This window comes from Gavia stellata, chromosome 3 (genome assembly GCF_030936135.1).
Source record: "Gavia stellata isolate bGavSte3 chromosome 3, bGavSte3.hap2, whole genome shotgun sequence".
In the NCBI taxonomy this organism is placed as follows: Eukaryota; Metazoa; Chordata; class Aves; order Gaviiformes; family Gaviidae; genus Gavia; species Gavia stellata.
The window spans coordinates 38,391,089-38,411,947 of record NC_082596.1 but is presented as its reverse complement, the minus strand read 5'-3'; the positions used below and the strand labels follow the sequence as shown (position 1 = coordinate 38,411,947).

At 37.9% G+C, this 20,859-nt stretch overlaps 1 protein-coding gene across 4 annotated transcripts in view; it reads right to left on the bottom strand.

Annotated features, from left to right (window-relative positions):
* ARFGEF1 (ADP ribosylation factor guanine nucleotide exchange factor 1) overlaps positions 1-20,859 on the bottom strand; it is a 98,767-nt gene that overhangs the window by 36,909 nt on the left and 40,999 nt on the right. For 3 of the 4 annotated variants that reach the window (XM_059815800.1, XM_059815802.1, XM_059815803.1), the window contains exons 5-12: positions 13,205-13,384; positions 11,184-11,457; positions 10,512-10,625; positions 9,679-9,851; positions 8,422-8,555; positions 4,831-5,065; positions 306-405; positions 46-185 (exon numbers count right to left, since the gene is read on the bottom strand). In XM_059815800.1, the coding sequence (XP_059671783.1) occupies positions 46-185; positions 306-405; positions 4,831-5,065; positions 8,422-8,555; positions 9,679-9,851; positions 10,512-10,625; positions 11,184-11,457; positions 13,205-13,384 (1,350 nt within the window). Of the gene's footprint in view, positions 1-45; positions 186-305; positions 406-4,830; positions 5,066-8,421; positions 8,556-9,672; positions 9,852-10,511; positions 10,626-11,183; positions 11,458-13,204; positions 13,385-20,859 lie in introns of all 4 variants that reach the window. The other variant, XM_059815801.1, reaches the window with a different exon arrangement.

Sequence of the window (20,859 nt, the reverse complement as noted above, 5' to 3'; positions counted from 1 at the left end):
ATGCCAAGAAACATGAAGCATCACAAAGTTTGGTGGAATTTTTACCTGAACATTGGACATGCCAAGTTCTTGGCTACCCCTTCCTTGGGCAATCTTTGATAGGTCATTAACCAGCCTTTCAAATATATTTGCCGCATTCAAATCACAATCATAGTTCACATAGATGTCCACTACGCTCTGGGCATCTATAAGCAAAGTGACATTGTCAAGCGTGGAACAAAAACTAGATCATTCAATGAAACGCAAGTACGGTTTTGCTCTTTAGCATAAAAATGTAAAAACTAGAACCAAACGGTCCTTAGTACCTGCACATATCCTTGTCAGTGTTTGTATAACCATCCATTTATGATCAAATGAGCTAGTAGAAGTTTCCAAGATATACAGGAAAATTTCTTTGAAGAAAACCTAACAAATATTCCAGGAAGAGAGAGAAAAAAATAAAATCTATTACAAACACAGTCACTAACTTTGATGGCCAATATTCTGACTTAATTCTGAAAGCAGCATTTAGAGGTACAGCAGATAAGAAAAAAAAAAGGAGGAAAGGAGGGAATACAACTTATGCTTGATACATTCAAATTAGGAATTTGAGTTGTTACTTATGTACTTCTGGAGTTTTGTCCAGCTGAAAAATTTGCTTTCTATTCTGATCACTCAAAACCAGAAGAATTGGGAATGATGTGAAGTCCTGAAGGACAATTTAGCCTAACAAGAAGTCTAAGCTGCTGTTAGAGTTCATTTGGGATTTTGAAAGGAGAGGTATTACCTCATCACAGAAGATTTTCTCTATGAGATGATGGTATTATGGCACAAACATAACAAACAGGGACTTATGCCAATTTAAAGGATTGGACCCTCATTAGAAGGAAAACACCTTGGCATAAAAGAATCACTCCATGGTGTTAGACTATTGGAAGAAGGGTACTGGTCAGGCACAGCATAAAAAAATGCAGCAGGTCCATTAACAGGAAAGCTTCTCTTCCCTAAAAGAGATATTAGTTCTCCCTGAAATTGCTTTAGTACAGATGCTTTTGTTTGGAACACAGACTATTTTATCCCCTTCTCAATTAGTTCTTCACCAAATCCATTAGTATTATAGGCTGACTGTTTCAGCTGAGCATGCTTAGCAGCTAGGGCAGGCTTCTTCTCACTTCTTCCCTAAGCAGCAGCAACTGCTGTAACAGCATATGAACTCAAAATATGAACTGCTACAGGGCATTGCATCACCATCCTACACAGCATTACATCACCGTTCTGCACTTCTGAGAGCTCACCTCTTCACAGCCAGTTGTGGCTACCAAATCCACCAACATATGTTTTTTCGAGAACGCTGCCAATAGTCTCAAGCCATCAAGCTCCTCTTCTCCGACAGGAGCATGCAAATATCCAAATATATAACTACCCTTGTTTTTAATATCAGATATTCCCTTATACCACAGAATTTTTACAGAGATTTTTATGTTATTAGCCAGGTAGAGAGAAAGCATAAGACTAATTTAGCTTTAAGTCACATGTTTGGGGAAAACCAGCAACACTGATTTTTAAGCAACTTTGATATTTCCTCAAGCAAAACATGCTAAAAATATTTCCACTTTATTGGCCTCTTTAGAGAAAAAGAGGCACACAGCACAATCCCAGTTACTAGTCTTAATAAGGAAAGCATCTCTACGAAACATAAGGAGTTCAACACATAACAGATCAAAGACTTTCAAGTGCTTAAATATACTCCAGAGTACTAGACTGATTTTAGCCACAGCTTTATGTAATCCAAACACAGGAAGACATAAAATTTTAGTAAAGGTCACACTATGAGCAATCCTTAGTCACATATTTACTGTTTTCTGAATTTTTTACTGAAAGACAGTAATGTTATATGCCCTCTGGAATCAGGAAAATATTTTTTTTTTCTGGTAGAGAATTTAAAAAAAAGAAGTCACTGATGGAGCAGAGAAAAAAGTTTCAAGTATAAAAATGAAACCCAAATCTAAGCTAGAAGAAAAATTAGCTGTAAGGTCTACATATTACGAAGACACTTTACATCTCTGCTTCTGAGACAGAGATGACTTCTTGCTTCTGGTGTTAACTTTGGACAAGCATATCTTGGGATGAACAGCTTCTCAAAACTGTACTGATCATTTACATGTCAGCTATTTAAAAATGCTATGTATCACTCTTACTTATTGCAATTCATGTCACAGAGTTGAGACTTTATTCCTAGTGTATCGGAAAAATAAACCAGAAAAGAGCCAATTATTTAGTTTGGTCAACTGAATAAGAGTTTAAAATAGTTTGTTCACCGTTACGGAAGGGTGGTAAGTATAGCTAAATGACACCCCAAATCCCCCAATACCTAGTACCTGACTTGCTGCAAATAACATTCACTGACCCATTTAGAAATAGAGTTACAATACAATTAAGGTATGACTTAAACTATTTGAACTGTCAGAGGGCAGTGTTAGCTGAATATTTAAGTCAAAGGACCAAGGGAAGGTCACTTTCAACAGAATCTAAAACTATTATTTTAAAATATGCCAAAAATTTCTTACACAGATGAAGAATGCAGCCTCAATCCCAAAATATATAGATTTTGCATATTATAAATCAGAGCATATGGCTCTCCTTACAGCTCCAAGACACAAACTGAATGTGAAGTTATCTACTTGTCTACCTACATCTTCTGAATAACCTTTAGGATCAGTAGCTGAAAGAAGAGGAATTCTTAGCTCACAACCAGGAAAAAGGCTAAGTTTCTAGAAATTGCTGTCCCCTGTGCTTTGTAATAGATGAACCCTTTGGCAGCATCAAGCTTTTGGCTTTCATATTTGTGAGGAGGAAATGCAGCCCTGCTATGTGGTGATGGTCCTAATTTAGCAGATTCTAAGCTGCTACAATCGTGTAGGGTATCCTATATCAAATTTTCTCAGATATGTCTTCATTTTCTGTTTGGAATTTGGGGAAAGGATGGCAGCAATGGAAGCTCATCAAATTTCTGTCAGGGAAGCCGGATTGCAATGCATTTACCACCTACACGCTGACTTGTAAGCTCTACGAACACATAGCAAGTCCAACACTTTCTGGGAAGCAGGCTGTGTGACTGGAAGAGCAGCTTGGCCCAGTCTGTCTGATGTGCTGAACACTGCACATGCACTACAGTGTGTTGAGCACACACAATTTGTCTTAAAGTCTTCAAAATGCATCATATTTTAAGGCATATTCAATCAATCACCAAATCAGTATTTCTATCCAAGCTATGCTCAAGGAAATACTGAAATCCTATTGTTTCTTCCCCCAAAAGGCATCAAAATAACCTGTAAGAGATCAGAACACAAAACCCTTCTGACATGGTACTGGCAAAAGGATGTTCTTCCTCCAAAGCTGCCACAAAATATCAAATTTACAATGATATCCATAGATTAAGTCCCTGAATTCAAGGTCCTTATAACAGCAACATTATCAACATTTCTCAGCATCTTTTCACGTACTTATCCTCCGCACTTATGGGGCAATCTGTAGGCTTCAGTGTTCACATCGACTCCCAAAACGTAAAATTATCAAAACGAACAGTAAGAACACACTGCGCACACTACTACTTTATTCACCATGGAGTTAAGAACTTTAACACATGGGACACAAGAGAGTATCCATGTGGTTCAAATGCACAGAATCTTCCCAAGAAGCTGCTTGTACCCTACGGCACAAGAAGTAGAAGTCAAGAACAAAGCCTCTACATAGGTCTTACTTTCCCCTATGACTTAGAATGTATCCATCCAGTGAGAAAATTTGCAATGTCTGTCAGGACTAAGATAACTCTTACTGCTAAGAATATGGACTTATCTCTACTTATGGCCCAAGGAGTTAAATAATGTGCACACCTTTTGAGACCTGAGGAAATAAGATTATCTTATTCAGGACATATATTGATGTAGGCCCTGATATACAAAGACAAGTGGCTACAATGATCAAATAGCTGGGATTTCCCTAGAGAAAAATCTGTTCAAGTGACCTCAAAGAGAAGCCACAATGCATTTCAAGTCATTAATTTTTATTCTAAAATTCCTTTGCAAACCCATATATTACATAGTCTTTTCATAAGTGTACTCTTTTTCTTAGTTTGTACTAGTAGCGCAGAGCTAAAACTCTAATGCTAAATCGCATTATTGAACACTGGTTGACCAAGCTTATCCACAACATACTCATTTCTGAGTTTCAGCAGCATTCTGCGATAATACTGTGCCACAGCCAACAGAAAACTCTGCTTTTAAATAAAGGAAACTAACTCAAATAGTAATAGTAGTGAGTATGGGCATAATAAGTTATGGCTGTAAAAATTTACCTCAATCACAGAGTAAATCAAAGTATGTTTTGCACTGTAAAATTTCTTAGTTTATGTTAATGCCTATTATTAAGTGATGAAATGGCCTACTTTATTAGGTACTTCATTTAATGTTCTAGTTAAAATTTGATGGAAATTTTTTTAAACAGCCCTACAAAAATTTTCCCATCACTTTCCACTTCACCAAACAACTTAACACTACCATAACTGTCACATTACTTCTAATGTTACAGAGCAAATCCTATTTAATCTGTAAGTATTCCAAAGGAAATGCTGTTATTTTATTGAAGGGGGTTTCCAGGGCATTGTTGCAAGCAAGTCCATTGCCACTGGGTGAAAAACAGGTTTTATGCATGGGATGGCAAGTCTTACGCAAAAGCTGAGATTCAGAAAGGAAAACAAATGTCTCTAAGCAAGACCAAGCTTCACACAAATATAAACAAATGTTCACTTAATACCCCCCCCCGCTCCTTAAATTAGAAATTCAGGCAACGTACCTCGATCTGCATCTTTAGGTGAGTCTTAAAGTTTGAGAGGAGGGTAAGAAATATGGAAAGTGAAAGTTCAAAAACTTCCGGAACTGATGAGACTCCATTTTTTGACAGTGCAACACAAAGGTACTGCTTAATAGCGTTAATGAACATCTCATTTGTCCTGAAGACAGGTCCTGCATTTTGCAGAATGGACAGAAGCAACTGCAATGAAAGAATCTTTGATCGCAGTTCATGAGATCTAGAATAAAACAATACAGCATATCAGCTCAGTGTAAGTCATAAAAGATAAAACATTCTCTTGAAAAGTCAATACACACCACAAGGATTTTTTATGTGGAATGTTAATGAAATAAACTCAAATTTGACACAACCTGGTGTAGAAAGAGTCATAAAAAGATATGAGCTGCTTTGCTGAAGTTGTCACTCTTCAGCCAAGAAGGTGGGCAAGAATAATATTTTCCAGTTACTGTTTCTCTCCATTACTACTGAGCCACTCTCTCTTCTGCAGCACAGCACTGCAGAACAGCAGCAACAGTAGGCAATGCTGCCCATCTTACCCAGAGGATGAAGAGAGCATTCTTTCCTTTTAATGGATTTTTGGAAGATCCCATCTAAAATATCCAGCCTATCTACAGAACCCTGACTATCAAAAGGTGGAAATTCCTGCTCCTCCTCTATTTCCACCAGCACGGAAAGAGAGTTGAAGGACCGTAAACACAACAGCTGTACTGCCTCCCCTACTTCCTCCCAACACCGAAATCTCTTTTCTCAAATACAGTGTTTTATATTGTTTATCAGTCACTGGCCCCATCCCACTTCAAGAGCAGCTAAGCTACATAACATGCCTATTTTAAGCACTGCAATAGCAAAGTCAGGCAACTGCAGTGCTATCAAGTGCTCCATGGTAACATCATGCTTCTTACAGACTGAAGTAAGCTAGAATTCATGCCGGAACAGTGCTACTATTTATGCTTTAAAAAAAAAACCAAACAAACCAAAAACCCCAAAACACACACACACAAAAGTGTAAAGGAAATCTGCATCTATGAAAATTTAATGCAATTTAAATAGCATTCTGGGTGAAAGCAATCTCTCCTCAGACTTGTGATGCTCCTTCCTACTTCTGATCATCTCAAAAAAGACTATAGCTTTTCTGAAGAGCAGGTATAGACACAAATGGCTTTCCCAACAAGACAGTCCACAGCTTTCATTGAACAACCACCCACTGACAGAGGACAGTTATGAAACATAAGGAACAATGACAGGAAATTTTTCATACAGTACAACCCAGACATGGTAAGGAGCGCTTCAAGTCACCACACGACACACACAATAGTTGGATATTTGCTGTATACTGCAAAAATATGAACTTAATGAAAAAACAGTAATTCCAGTCCAGCTAAAAACAAAAATGTAAATTAATAACAAGTATGTCGCAAATAAACCCAATGATTTCTGCATGGTGGCAAACAAAGTGGGATTGGAGGGGGAGGGAATCAATCTGCAAACATTTCAAACTCATAGAATATAATACCAAGTTTACACTTTTTGTCTGAAGACACTTTTGAGAAACAAAACATAGCCAGTCAAATTGAGTGAGGAACGTGTTCCTCCCATTTCTCCTAATGGGCTGCAGGTCAAAGTAAATGCCCCAAAACAGCTCTCTGTAGGAGGTGCATGGAACATAACGTAACAATCTTCTTTGATGCAAAAGGCTTGATTTTTGCATCACATTGTATCAGGTGTGCAGACAGCACATGACCAGATTATACTTTGCTATGAAATGTAAGAATTTAAATATGGAGATAATTTAAATCATAAGTAAAATATTAAATATTGCCTACTTCCAGCAAGTGTCAGCTCATAACTGAAGTCCTAACTTGCTGGCCTTACCAATTCTGTATGATATGTAAAGCCCACTTAATTGAAAACAAGTTTAAGGACTAAAATCTAATAAGTGAACCTTCAAGACATTTCTCCCCCATCTTATTTTATTCCAGGGGAAAAGGAGATGAAGACATTAAGCAGGTTCCCAGGAAGCACAACCTTGATCTCAACTCCCTTGTGATTTTAAGCTAAAGCTCCATGTCCCGTTAGCTAAAATTTAAAAATATTTTCATTAAAGACTTCATAGTTAATTTCATGGGAAAAATTATTTTTAAAGGGGCAGACAAGACTTTTTTTTTAAATGCTGTAGATATCTTATGCCTCCTCATCCAATTACAGCAGGTTTGTAATAGTTCAAAAAGCCATCAATGCCTCAGAACCACCAAAAAATTCTAGGCACTTCTCTAAACACAGGACATCTTTGAATGCCTTTGCAGCTAATTCTTGTTGCTCTAAATGCTGTTTCCTCCCATTTATTTTATATGAAGAGCTTAATCAGGTCTAATACGAACGTTAAGGACTCCATTGATTCAGATGAGATGCTCCAAGTGCCTCAATAGCTATTGCTGCTCTTCCAGAGGGAGTTAATCCATTAAAGCCTTTTATAAATGGACAGTCTCAGTCTCAGAGAACTAAAACCACAGGATTTTCATGGCATTTCCTGGAAGACAAATTCTCAAAAATAGCGATGAAAAACCTCATGCCTCAGTCTTCATTCCTGAATGTCCTGACTTTCCATAGTGCATCCCTAGATAACAATTTGAAAATGGTTCCAGACTAACCCTTCAAAACATCTTCTACTACATCTGCAACAGTACAGATGGTTTTATTTTGAAGAATACTGGTTCTTTGACTGTCATGAGAAGTCATACTACAGTTTTAGAATCTTAGGATCAAAAAAGCATTCTCTTGAAAATTATTACCAGTTGTTCCTAATGTGCAAAAAGACGCACATAAGTTCTATCCAAGATCAGAAAAGCAAAGTTCTTTGCCAACACTCACAACTAACTAATACTGGCAGCCACCTATAGCGGAGAATATTTTTGGTTTTGTTTACAACAAGCAGTTCTCTAAGCCAAATTGAAAACATGGTATCTTCAGTCAGAGGACAAGATTTCCATAACAGCCAAATAAAGACTTTGTTTTCAAAACGTGTGTTTTGATTAAGGAGACTGTCTAAAGAGTCCAACTTGAGCAAAAGAATGCAACACTATATCACAAATTTATCATAACCAGTTATCAGCTCAAAGCGAGGCCCTTATATTAAGATGAAGTAGAGTTGGGTATGTGTACTGGACACCAATATGCAAGAGATGTAAGAAATTGCGGGGCGTAAACAGCAACGATTACCAACCTAGGTATTACTTAAAAGTAGAGCAACATTAGCTGAGACCAAAAATACCTGAAGACCTTCTTTACAAACTCTTCTGAAAAGTGTTATAAAGAGCAACTAGGAAGAACAGGATGTACTTACAGGAAGCATAGGCATTGTTAAGAAACTTCTAAACAGGTAGATGGGTAGTAGCAGTTGCTTTCATTTAACATAGAAAAGATGCATTAAAACACAGAACTACCTTTTCAAAGTTTCTAGGTTCTTTTTACCATACCATTATTTTCTCAATAACTGAGGACTCTCAAAAATATTTAAATAATTTATTTTTCTTCTCAAATAGAAAACATTCATTATGAGAACTCAATTCTACCTACTTTGGATCTGGTGGTCCATCTGATAGGGGCTTCATGGAGAGTTTACACAGTGACCTGAATACAAGGAAGGCATCCTTTTGTAAAATGTGGGAAAACTTAGCACCAGGGGTAGGTCCTGAAGAATTTCCAGATTCCTAAAGAAGTTAACATATTTCAGTATTCCATTTTGCATTAGCAGGGTGTGTAGGGAAATCCCCACCTCTTAGCAACAAGAAGTTAACATATTATACAAATATAACCAATTCACTATAGCTTTACAGTCTCAAGACTAAAACAAAACAAAATATTCTGAAGTCCAATTAAAATTAACAAACTCACTAATAAAAATTGCCATCTCAGTAAAAAGTCAGAATTAATTAAAGCCTGTTATGAAATTAGGTAGGTCAAGTGTAAGTAAGGTAACTTGCAGTGAATTGCCTTCAGACACTTCCAGCAGATAACTAATTAAAAAAAAAAAAAAAAACACCTTGACATTTTAATAGAATGCAAGTAGTTACATACCTGTGGCAAGATATATTTGGTAAAGTTTCTATGGTACAATACTCACCCCTACGACTAAGTTCTTGCAATTCTGTACTGTTGTCTCTTATATAAGCAAGATGTTTAATGTTAATCTTCTATTTGTATGGCATATGTGACTGTAGCTTTTTAAGCTTAAAATCTATTATTCCCAAACCTAATTACTCAGTACACTTTGACAACAGATACCCTCTGTCAGTTGACAGTGCATACATGCTGATCTCTGATAAAACAGAGGGAGTATATTTTCACATCTCTTTTGTTAATGAAAATCAAATCCTCTCAGACATGAAAGTTTTTATCTGAAATCACTGCAGAAAGGTCATGCTATAGGCTTGAAATTTCTATTCATCATTTGAAAAGAGCACACTGAAATTATACAAGTACGTCTATAATTGGCTATATTCTTCACTATGTATATTGAATGCTAGTTTTATAGTTTCTCAGGAGCACTTCAAACAATAGGGAACTGAGTTCTCTAATCTTGGAACAGCATACTCTGTGGGGCAGCTAAAAATATGCTAGGATAAAAAAGGCATCACATGCAAAATTTACTTACAAAAATTTAATTTAAATAGTGCATTAAAATAGTATAATGCTTAGAACATGACTTAGTACTTGAAATTAATCTCAGTAACTTATTTTATGGAATTATATTAAGCACTCTCTACACAGGTGTTGGGCAATACTTAAAATACATTACTTTTTCCATATTTCCTAATTTATAACTGCCTGTACCTGAGTATCGTTGGAAGAGACAGATAATCTGTCATCAGGTAAAGATGGTGTATAAGCAACAGAAATTGGAGTCCCTGGAATTCCATTTGCCTGAATGTTTTCACTGTCACTGCCATCCTCTAATGTTACAATTGTGCCATCACCACTTGCACTTTCAGCAGTCCCTTCCATATCTATAAGAAAAGATGTAAAAATTATAAACAAATATTACATAAGAATGCAAATTAGAAAGAGCTTTTAAATCTAACGTTTAAATACTAAAGCAATGAGAAGCAAAGTATCATAAGGAGGAGCTTAAGGCAGAATTTACATGGCATTATATAGCTAAAAAAATTCCAAATACTCTTAATTCCCACTAATGAAAATTACAATAAAAAGATGACTTATAAACTTTACATTGACAGGTTCACCATTCTACCAAGTGTTGGGGGGGTGGGAGGGGGAAGGGCAGGGGCACAGAAAAGTCACTGATTTGATATACGCTTTCCAACAAACTGACAAATGTAGTGTTACACTGCTCCTACAGCGACTGGCCCATTTGTGAAGAGTTTATGTGGAAACAAAACAGAAAAACAAAAGGAACAAGAATTTATATTTTAAAAAGAACATTAGTCTCCAATATAGGGAACGTAAATTAATGTATGAAATCTTGTCCGTTTTACTGTTAAATAATACATGGCTAAAGTCAGACAACTGGAACTGTTTTCTTCAGCATGTAAGTGTTATTTAAATAATGACATATTTTAGTTAAATATTCAGAAGTATTAAAATAATTCTTAATGTCAAGATTCAGACTGCAGTTGCTATTGACTAGACAGATATTAATATAATACCTCCAACTACTATGTTCACCATTTCCTGCACAATACTTTCTACAATTTCTTGAGCCTTCTCTTCACACTCATTGCTTTCACCATCGTATGTTCCTCCATCAGCTTTAGTAAGATCTTTAAAAAGAAAAATAAATCCAAACAAATATTAATGAGAAACTCAGAAATTAGCGAGATATTTTACTTGCATTTAGTATTTAAAAATTCAATTACAAATCTATTATTAGGAGAATACACATTTAAAAAAAAAAGCCATGCTTGGATGCTTTGAAAACAGTATTTGCAGAACATAAAACATTCCAGTGTTTAACCTGTATATGGTAATTAATCCACAGGCCTATGCCAACAAAAGACAGCAACTTTATATTTTCAAGTACATTAAACAGTGAAAACTTACTGTTTTTGAGATGTTATTCTCAAAAACTTTCACAATATTACATAGATGCAAAGAGTAATCTTTGCTACAGTGACTACAACACAGTGCAGGACTAAAATATACTCGTGATAAAGTTTAACAGTGATAACAAGGACAACAGACATTTTGCATTAGTCAGCTATTTGAAAATATATGACTGACTCCAGATTTGGGAGAGGAGGAAAAAAAGACAATCCTCAAGCCTTTCTTTTTACAGACCTTTTCCCTCCCTCCATGAAACAGAAATACACACTGATTACTTTCTGCTGCTGTGGCTTGGTCGGCTTCTGTCTGTTCATTTTCAGCACTAGAAATGTCAGATCCATTTTCTGCCTCTGTATCTTCTTGAAGATTTTTGTCCACATCATTTGTGCTGTGGTCAAGCTCCCTCTCATGTTCTTTGGACAGCTGATCAGTCTGTGTTGGAATATGTCTCAATTGAGGTGACTCAGGCTCATGATGGCTTACTGGAGACTGCTGTAGATGGTGTTGCTGTCTATGTCTTTCCTTTTCCATCTGTTTGGCTTCCTGAAGCTACAAAAACATTGCAATCACACAAGAATTTCATTATCAAAACAATGAGTTTTATAGATATTGCATATATTATTTTATAAACATGAAATCTCTATTGTCTCTGCTTACACAGTGCCTTCATAAAGCTGTAACAGTTTAAGAAAATGCATCCTTTGTATTATTATAAGTAATTTTATTATCATGGGATAAACCTTTGCAAGAGGACTATGCACATTACATTTAACCATACCTTCACTGTGGAAGAGGGATGACTAAATTACACATAGTATAGGACCAAAAGTTGTCTGCCTGCCCTGTACGGAAATTCAGCCAGGAGATGTGACAATATACAAGGACTGCATGGAGAAACATCAAGGTAGATTTTTTTTTTCTTTTTTGAAAACTCTCACAAAGAGAAATACATTGGAGAACTTAAGAGTCTTCTGTTATCCTACAAGCATGTAATATTAAGGGAAAGACACACAAGAAAAACCCTTCCAGCAGCACTTCCAAAACACTACAGAAGACACATCCTCAGCAGGAAGAAATCATCATACTTAAAACTGTAAAACAAAGACTATTTTAGTTTCGTGGTTCCTTGATTTGGAATCCCCAGAAAGGGAAGAATTTCTGTAACTTGACTAATGGATTACGACAACAATCATTAAATCAAACCAAAGCAGGGCGCCCTTTGAAGTGATGCTCTAAGGACTGGCTTTCTATCCCTGCAGAGCCTAGTGTTGACCGAAAGTTTTAACTTTTTACAATGTTATTTTGACTACTATGATCTCAGCCCTTTACTCTTCCACTTAAACCTTTCTATGCTGCATCTTTTGGGGTGCTATAGATCCCCCAAGTAGATGCTACCTTTCAGATTACAGCTTAAATACTTCTTTCTAGCATTTGTTAGCGATCATATTAAAATAACTGCCCTGAGTGTGCAAAACAAGCAGAACTGCTTACCAACTTGTATAAAGACTATAGTCTGGCAAAAATGAAGGCATGCTCCTGAGAGGCAAGTAAGAAAGTACTACATATTCTTAGAGAAAACTTATGAGTTTGTAATAATACATCAGAATTATTTCTGTAAGTAGCTAGGAATTCAACCAGTTCTCAAATCCGGGCATCTGCTTTTTTGTTTGTTTGGAATTTGGCTGTTTCTTTGTGATTTTTTTTTTTAAATAGGGATTCGGACAACTACTTTGCTTTATTAATCTTTATCACTAGCAGTAGAAGGCACAGGGCATGTGCTGGGGTCCCTGCTGACAACTCATAATAGCAATTTTAATGACATGTAAGTATGTGTTAGTGACTACTACACATTAAAATGTTAAAAAATGTAAATGATTACATGACTAGAAAGGTTTTTTGTTTGGTTTGTTTTGTTTTAATCATGGATTACTGCTTTGTTGTTTATCATCACAACAACACTGGAGTATTTCACTAATACTAATGTATTCCATATGCAATCTTATGCAGGTAGCGTAGCATCTCTTGATAGCCTGACAATAGAAACTGAAGTTGAATACATCCATTAAATATAGAGGACCACTATGAGAAGTTTAAATCCTATACACCACCCCCCAGAAAACACATTTCATACCTATTTCAGAGTGCAAATCACAAAAAGAACAATTTAATTTACCAGATTCTTTTTTTTCCTAAAGTACTTAAGTTAGGAATGTTTTAATAATCATGACAAAACAAATCTCTCAATCTGGTTTGCTTTCAAGAGCTATTTTCTATATAAAGATACTGAGATACTCACTGCTTGATTTTCCATACGTGCAAAAATGACATTCAGCATTTGGGTTAGCGTGGCCTTGGCTGTGGTTTGATTTATGAGATTTTTGCTTGCTAGATAGATATTGTAACATGTTCTTACAGCCTGTAGCACTGTTCCTTCATGGATTTCTATGTGTTGAGATGTTACTGCAGTGAGCAAAGCCTAAATAAACAAACACACATACATACATATATTTTCCAGTCAAAACTTTTCTTGTCAATCAAATAGTTTGCAAATGAATAAATATCAAATTTGGATTACTTTTAAAATATAACTAAGTATATATCATGAACTGCAGTTTAATTAACTTTTTCCATGTACTTGGAACATCATACACACCAGTTATATTAAATTAGGGTGTTTTTAATCAACGTATCTAGGAAATACACGTTTCATAGCATATAACAGCAAGAAGCAATCAATGGAGTTATCAGGCAGATAGTTAATAAAAGTCAACCTAGAGTTTTCTAGACCCAAAACATGAACAACAGACTACCTGTTAAAATATGGAAAGCAATCCAAAGGGTCCAAAAGTTGTTTTACAAATAAATGTACATGACGAACACAGACTGAGTATGAGATTAGACAGTTACAAGTGGGACAACTACCCTTTAAACACTCTCTTTGGGTAGATGCTAGAATACTGTGTTGCCCTCTCTGCAGAAATTCACTTCTTTCTTTCCATTTGAGCTAGTATCTGCTTCTCTTTTTTTCTTTTAAACAAAAAAATATGCAAGTAAGCCTGTAAAAGATCACGTAAGGAACACATTATCTTTGTGTAAGGTAGAGGCAGGCTGGGTTAAAAAGCAGAAATAGAGGCAGATGAAAACTGAGGACAGGGTGTGAAGACATTGTCAGAGGTGCATGTTGGAGAGTTGGAAGGAAAGGGGAAGAGCTTGGTCCACAATAGAACAAACATGCTTATACTGATCATTCTACTCCAGTAGAAGAAATCAGGGAATTTTATGCATTAAAGGCTTTGACAGAGTTAATGATTTAATGGGACCTTTAGGGAAAGTAAGAAAGAACTAGAAACACTGGAAAGCTCATACTTTAAGTTTATCACAGTTAAAAACAAAAGTTATTTTAAGTGTTGCATAATTTACTCATCAAACCATGCCTCATTTCTCTTACTGACATTGTCGGCACCTCCATCCACACATGGCACCAATAAGCGGACAAAGAGTATCCATTGCTCACTCAAACACTTTAAAAATCACTGTACAGCTTAACAGGAAAAAGAAAATCAAAGACCCACCTCACTGAGCTGCTGCTGAAGAGACCTGAATTCTACTCCTAGATAAGCAGTCTGCTTAAGGTCCCTTCTTACTCTACCCGTGCTGCCTCAGTTCTCTCATCAGTGGACATAGGGAGGTAAATACATGGATGACTGTACTTAAATTTCTTAGCGGAGAGTACACATTCTTATCTGCATGACCACTGAACAGCACTTCATGCTACAATCTACAAAGTAGAACTGCCTAAATGCCCACTAGAAGGCTTTTTCATAAAAAAAAAAAAAATTCAAAAAAACCCCAACCAACTGAAGAAAAGAAATCGCAGAGGTAGGCAAACTGTAGGCTTCATTAAAGGAACTTAAGTCTCTGAGCACTGGTACCGTTCTTTTTTCCCTCCCAAAATTCAGTTTACACGTCACTGGCCTCCTAAAAACCAAGAAGTGCTAAGCTGAAATTTGTACCACCATCCTTAATTCTTACCCACTCTGTGAAATGATTCAACACCTCCACAGAACTTATCAATACCCTGCTTCTGCTAATGGAAACATCATTCAGGGAAGAGGACATACAAAAGCTGTAACAAACCAGTGCCTTACCTGGATGGAGATCAGTGACAAGTGGTGTCCCTCAGGGGTCCGTATTGGGACCAGTACTGTTTAATATCTTCATCAATGACATAGACAGTGGGACTGAGCGCAACCTCAGCAAATTTGCAGATGAGTGATGCGGTTGACACGCCTGAGGGACAGGATGCCATTCAGAAGGACCTGGACAAACTCAAGGAGTGGGCCCATGTGAACCTCATGAGGTTCAACAAGGCCAAGTGCAAGGTCCTGCACCTGGGTCAGGGCATCCCTAGTATCACTACAGGCCAGGGGATGAAGGGGTTGAGAGCAGCCCTGCTGAGAGGGACTTGAGGGTACTGGTGGATGAAAAGCTGGACATGAGCTGGCAATGTGCTTTCCCAGCCCAGAAAGCCAACCGTATCCTGGGCTACATCAAAATAAGCATGGCCAGCAGGTCAAGGGAGACGATTCTGCCCCTCTACTCTGCTGTGATGAGACCCCACCTGGAGTACTGTGTCCAGCCCTGGGGTCCCTGGTAGAAGAAAGACACAGACCTGTTGGAGTGGGTCCAGAGGAGGGCCACAACAATGATTAGAGGGATGGAACACCTCTCCTATGAAGAAAGGCTGAGAGAGTTGGGGTTGTTCAGCTTCGAGAAGAGAAGGCTCTGGGGAGACCTTATTGTGGCCTTTCAGTACTTAATGGGGGCTTATAAGATGGGGACAGAGTTTTTAGTAGGGCTTGTAGCAATAGGACAAGGGGTAGGTTTTAAACTAAAAGAGGGTAAATTCAGACTAGATATAAGGAAGAAATTTTTTTACTATGAGGGTGGTGAACCACTGGAACAGATTGCCCAGAGAGGTAGTAGATGTGTGATCCCTGGCAACATTCAAGGTCAGGTTGGATGGGGCTCTGAGTAACCTGATCTAGTTGAAGGTGTCCCTGCTCATTGCAGGGGGGGTTGGACTAGATGACCTTTAGAGGTCTCTTCCAACCCAAACCATTCTATGATTCTATTCTATGACCTCTGAATCAATAAGCCTGTCACCAAAGCCTATTTATACATTTAAACCATTCACCACTTGTCCCTTCCCCTCTCCCTTTATGCAAACACCTTCTACAATGGCCTACACATGCGATTCTGCGTGTCATATTTTCACTTATCTTTCATTAAGTGTTGCACTGTTCTCTGTACCTGACTGCTAGGACTTCCTGGGGGTTTTGACAGACTTGCAGGTACTGCGTTAAAACACACTGAACCCCATTAATTAGAGTTGCACATCTCTTCTGATCAGGTAACATATCTATATCCCCTACACCACAGTACACTCACCAAAATTTATCCCCAAAGCTACTCATCTCAATCACGGCTCTGCTGACTTCTCCAGCTCTTCCCTACCTGTTTCAGGAGCAAACATGATCGCCCTGAAGGCAAGTAACTCCCAGTGATTAGATTCTGCACTCTCCAATGTGGCTGGAAAGGCCACACACCTGTACTTATTTTAGTATTCTACTTTGTCAAGTTTTGTGCGTCATGAAGTCCTGAAAGGCCGAAGCAGAAAGCTCCTTTAATCTTTCACTAATAATTCAGTAACTGAATTAACCTTGAAGAACTTTGTCTATGCTAGCTTAAAAAAAATAAAATCAGTAACTCTTGAAATCAAGCCAAACAAGGCATAAACAGACAGCTATTTTTTCCAAAGCACCACTGTTTGGGCCCAATACAGTTAAGTATTTAAATTTAGTTAAGATTTCTTTTACCCAATTCCAAAACATAACACTAAGACACACACACGTACGTCAGTCTAAGAACCACCTACAATTTCTTACTTGGAAGATAAGGTCTCTTACTGCTTAGCGTTTAGGACACTAAGGAAAGGGGCAGGGGGATCAAGTCTCCATCTCTCTTGTTCTAGCTATGCCATTCATAAAGTTACATCTTTGTGTCACTTTCTGTCTCCTTGTTAAATTCAGGTGATTAAGAGTTTGATATCTGAAAGTCCAATATTAACTTCCATCTCAGTTCAAGTAAAGTCTTATGGGTTTTTTTCCCCCCAACTTTTAAAAAAGGGGACAATCAATGCCTGCTAGTAGAAAAAGGTGACAAGGCTACAGACAGATTATGTGTTCTTTTGTTTTAATTGGCTTAAGAGCTTGAATTTCCTAAGTTTCTTCAGTATGCTTGTTGTGACTACTAGAGCTTGGTTCTTTTCACACCACCTGATAAGGGGGTGTGCAGGCAAAGAAATGTTTACACACACACGGAGACATACCTCCTTAACATATTAATCCAAATTCACTGAATAACTACATCTTCTACGCAGACTGAGAAATCAGTCTTTCCAGCAGGGCATCTCCTTGCAGATAACTAACTATTAGAGTTCAACTTGGCTACAGAGGTCCTGACAGTCACTTCTTTGGGTTTCCTTCCTTCTTAGGCACTAGAGACAACAAACCCTGATGACTATGACACATGGTTGTAAACTGATAAGCATTTTTACCTTTGATCTTTTGTTAATATCTTTCATATTCCTTCCAATTTAGAGCCGTCCTCAGGCTATTAGTCATGCTTACTTCGTGCCTCAATGCCATTTCTCTTCCTCTACTATCACAATCTAGCAGAAATATGAGAACAAATGTGAGACAGGAAGTATTTTGCAATTACTTTCTGACAACATCCTTGCCTCTTAGTAGCTTTCATTTAGGGCTCAATCAGACTGCATGCCCTAAATAACACCACCTCATTCTGTATCATAAAAGAGTGCATCATTATCACAGCTGGCGTGACAGCTAACCCGGAGAAACCACAAGTTGCGATCAGGAATAGGAGTCCTGCTCCTCTGAAACCCTTGTTAACTCAGATGTTAGAAAACTAATCCTTCCCTTTCTCACTTTATCAGTTTTCATCAGATTACTCCCCAGCCCTACTCTGGGGCCAAATGGCTACTAGGTCCAATGCAAGGAGGAAGAGAGGGGAGACAGATGAGTAGAAGACAACCACCTCATCAACAGTCCCCAGTTAAGCAGGATTACACAAAATCTCAAACTGCTACACAGCAATGTATCCTTGAGAGGCAGAACAAAAGCTCCACCTTCCTCCCACCCATACACTCTTACTGCTTACTTTGCAACAGGTCTGGGACATGAAGCCACCTGTGCTATTTTAATGGCAACGCATTAATACAATTAAAACCAAAACAGAACAAAAAACCCCACATGCTTTTCTGGTGTTTGGTTTGGGGCTGTTTGTTTGTTTGTTTGTTTTAAAAGTGATTTTAGTTGATTCAAAGTATTAATGCATGCCAGGACAAGGGCTGGGGTAGGACAATGTCTGGGTCAAAGCCTGGACAGAAAAATGCCTCTCTGCAGATGTCAGAACAGCAAAGCTACTGCAGTGGCTCTGCTGACTATGGAGTTGCAGCATTAGGTTGCTCTTTTCTATCATGGTAAAGATTTGCTACTCAAGGCGTTTTGCAGCTGAGTTCCCACTCCTTCTGGTCACACTTAGCTCATCTGTTTTCATCCAAATATCTTCAGTGTGAGCTAAGGAGAGATGATTAAAAAAAAATCCTACTTACTGTACTCCTCCCCTTTGCTGTTCTTTAGGCATGGAAGGAAACCTTTGTAAAAACATTGCTAGAACCTCCCCTGCAGAAAAGGACCTGGGGGTGTTGGTTGACAGCCGGCTGAAGATGAGGCAGCAGTGTGCCCAGGTGGCCAAGAAGGCCAACGGCATCCTGGCCTGTATCAGAAATAGCGTGGCCAGCAGGACTAGGGAAGTGATCATGCCCCTGTACTTGGTGCTGGTGAGGCCGCACCTCGAATCCTATGTTCAGTTTTGGGCCCCTCACTACAAGAAGGACATAGAGGTGCTGGAGCGTGTCCAGAGAAGGGTGACGAAGCTGGTGAGGGGTCTGGAGCACAAGTCTTCTGAGGAGCAGCTGAGGGAGCTGGGGTTGTTCAGTCTGCAGAAGAGGAGGCTGAGGGGAGACCTCATCGCTCTCTACAACTACCTGAAAGGAGGTTGCAGAGAGGCGGGTGTTGGTCTCTTCTCCCAAGTGACTAGTGACAGGACAAGAGGAAATGGCCTCAAGTTGCGCCAGGGGAGATTGACACTGGATATTAGGAAAAATTTCTTTACTGAGAGAGTGGTGACACACTGGAATAAGCTGCCCAGGGAAGTGGTAGAGTCACCCTCCCTGGAGGTGTTCAAGGAACATGTGGACGAGGCATTGTGGGACATGGCTTAATGGGCATGGTGGTGGGTTGTTTTTTTTTTTGGTTGATGGTTGGACTTGATGATCTTACAGGTCTTTTCCAACCTTACTGATTCTGTGATTATATTTCAGGTCCTTCCACAAAAGCTTTCTTTGTCACAAAGCCTGCAACAATACCAACAGCCATCAAGCTCTCGTTGTCCTGAAAGTACTGGCTATCATCCTGACTGTTTCCTTAGGCTTTCCTTCCAGTTGTTCACACCTATTGTTCTGTATTTGAGAAAGACCCTATTGTTCTGTGCCTCTACCTAGTTGCTATAAATAGATATTGTTCATTTTTATAAACAACCATCAGACGAGTTTGGGAAAGGAGAAAAATCTTCAAGATCTCTCATCTCTTGAGTTAAACGTTATTATATTTTTGTATGACACCTTTTTTTTTTTCCTTTAGCCTGAAGCATGTTTGCATATTTAGTGAATTTACTATTACGTAAAATGAGTGTCTCAGAACAGTACAGGAAGCACTGTGATTTGTGAGGCAAAACTAATGTAGTTTAAGAAGTAAACTAAATTAACATTAATTCTCTACTAAAAACATCCGACATCTATCTGTACCTGTAAATTTTTCATTCCTCTCACACGGACTATTCTGCAAGAATAGAATGGTTATGGTACAAGAAAGTAACTACAAACAGAAGAAACCATGTAAGAACACACAAGAGGCAGATGCACCTACGTATAGACTGCTAGGAAGCCTAGTTTTCAAGTCAGGGTCATTCTTTTCTTCCTCTCAGTCAACTCTGATCATCTAATCTTTGTAAGATTTATGACACAGTACAGCCATCACCTGATCAGCACAGGCTTACTTTGGGTAAAATATCCATCGTTCAGTTGCCTGGGAACTCCCGAGTACCTGAGACAGTGGCCCTAACCCCTCTCTCCAGTGTATTAGCTACAGGAACCACATAATTCTGTTTTCTCTGAGAAGGGCTATAGGGTTATTTTTAATAATAAGGTTTTTTAAAAAGTCAACTTGAAGTCCGAACATTAACTTATCACGAAATAATGTGTTACTATGGACTGACTTTTGGAAAAACGCAGGATACTTAAGTCCTTAAACCACAAAGCAACAAAGACATTAAATAACCTTCACAGGTAAATAATTTTTTCCATGAGTGACACAAAAAAAAACCAAACACCCAAAACATACAGAATGCAATAATATAGTTCTCCAAGCGACATTTTCTTTGTGAGCAAGTGATAAGATTATCACCTGCTTTTTACCATTTCCAAATTACTCAGTCATTTATGTTATAGATTTACCATAGCTTTAAAAGACCTATGTTTACCTAACTCAGTTTACCAACTTTAAAGACATATGGAAATACACTGGAAGGGTATGAAAAATAGAAAAAATACTGTGTTTGCTTCCAGTGTGCTTTCACAGTCAGAACAGCAATTTAAATCAAGTGTTATATCCTAGATTCTACACCAGATTTCAGTAATAAGGGATCATTAATTAACACTTAGTATTTAATTAGAACTAGTATTTTTTCCAACAACATAAATTGTAAGAAAAAATAATCCATATTGACAAGCATGTGGTCAGTTACCAG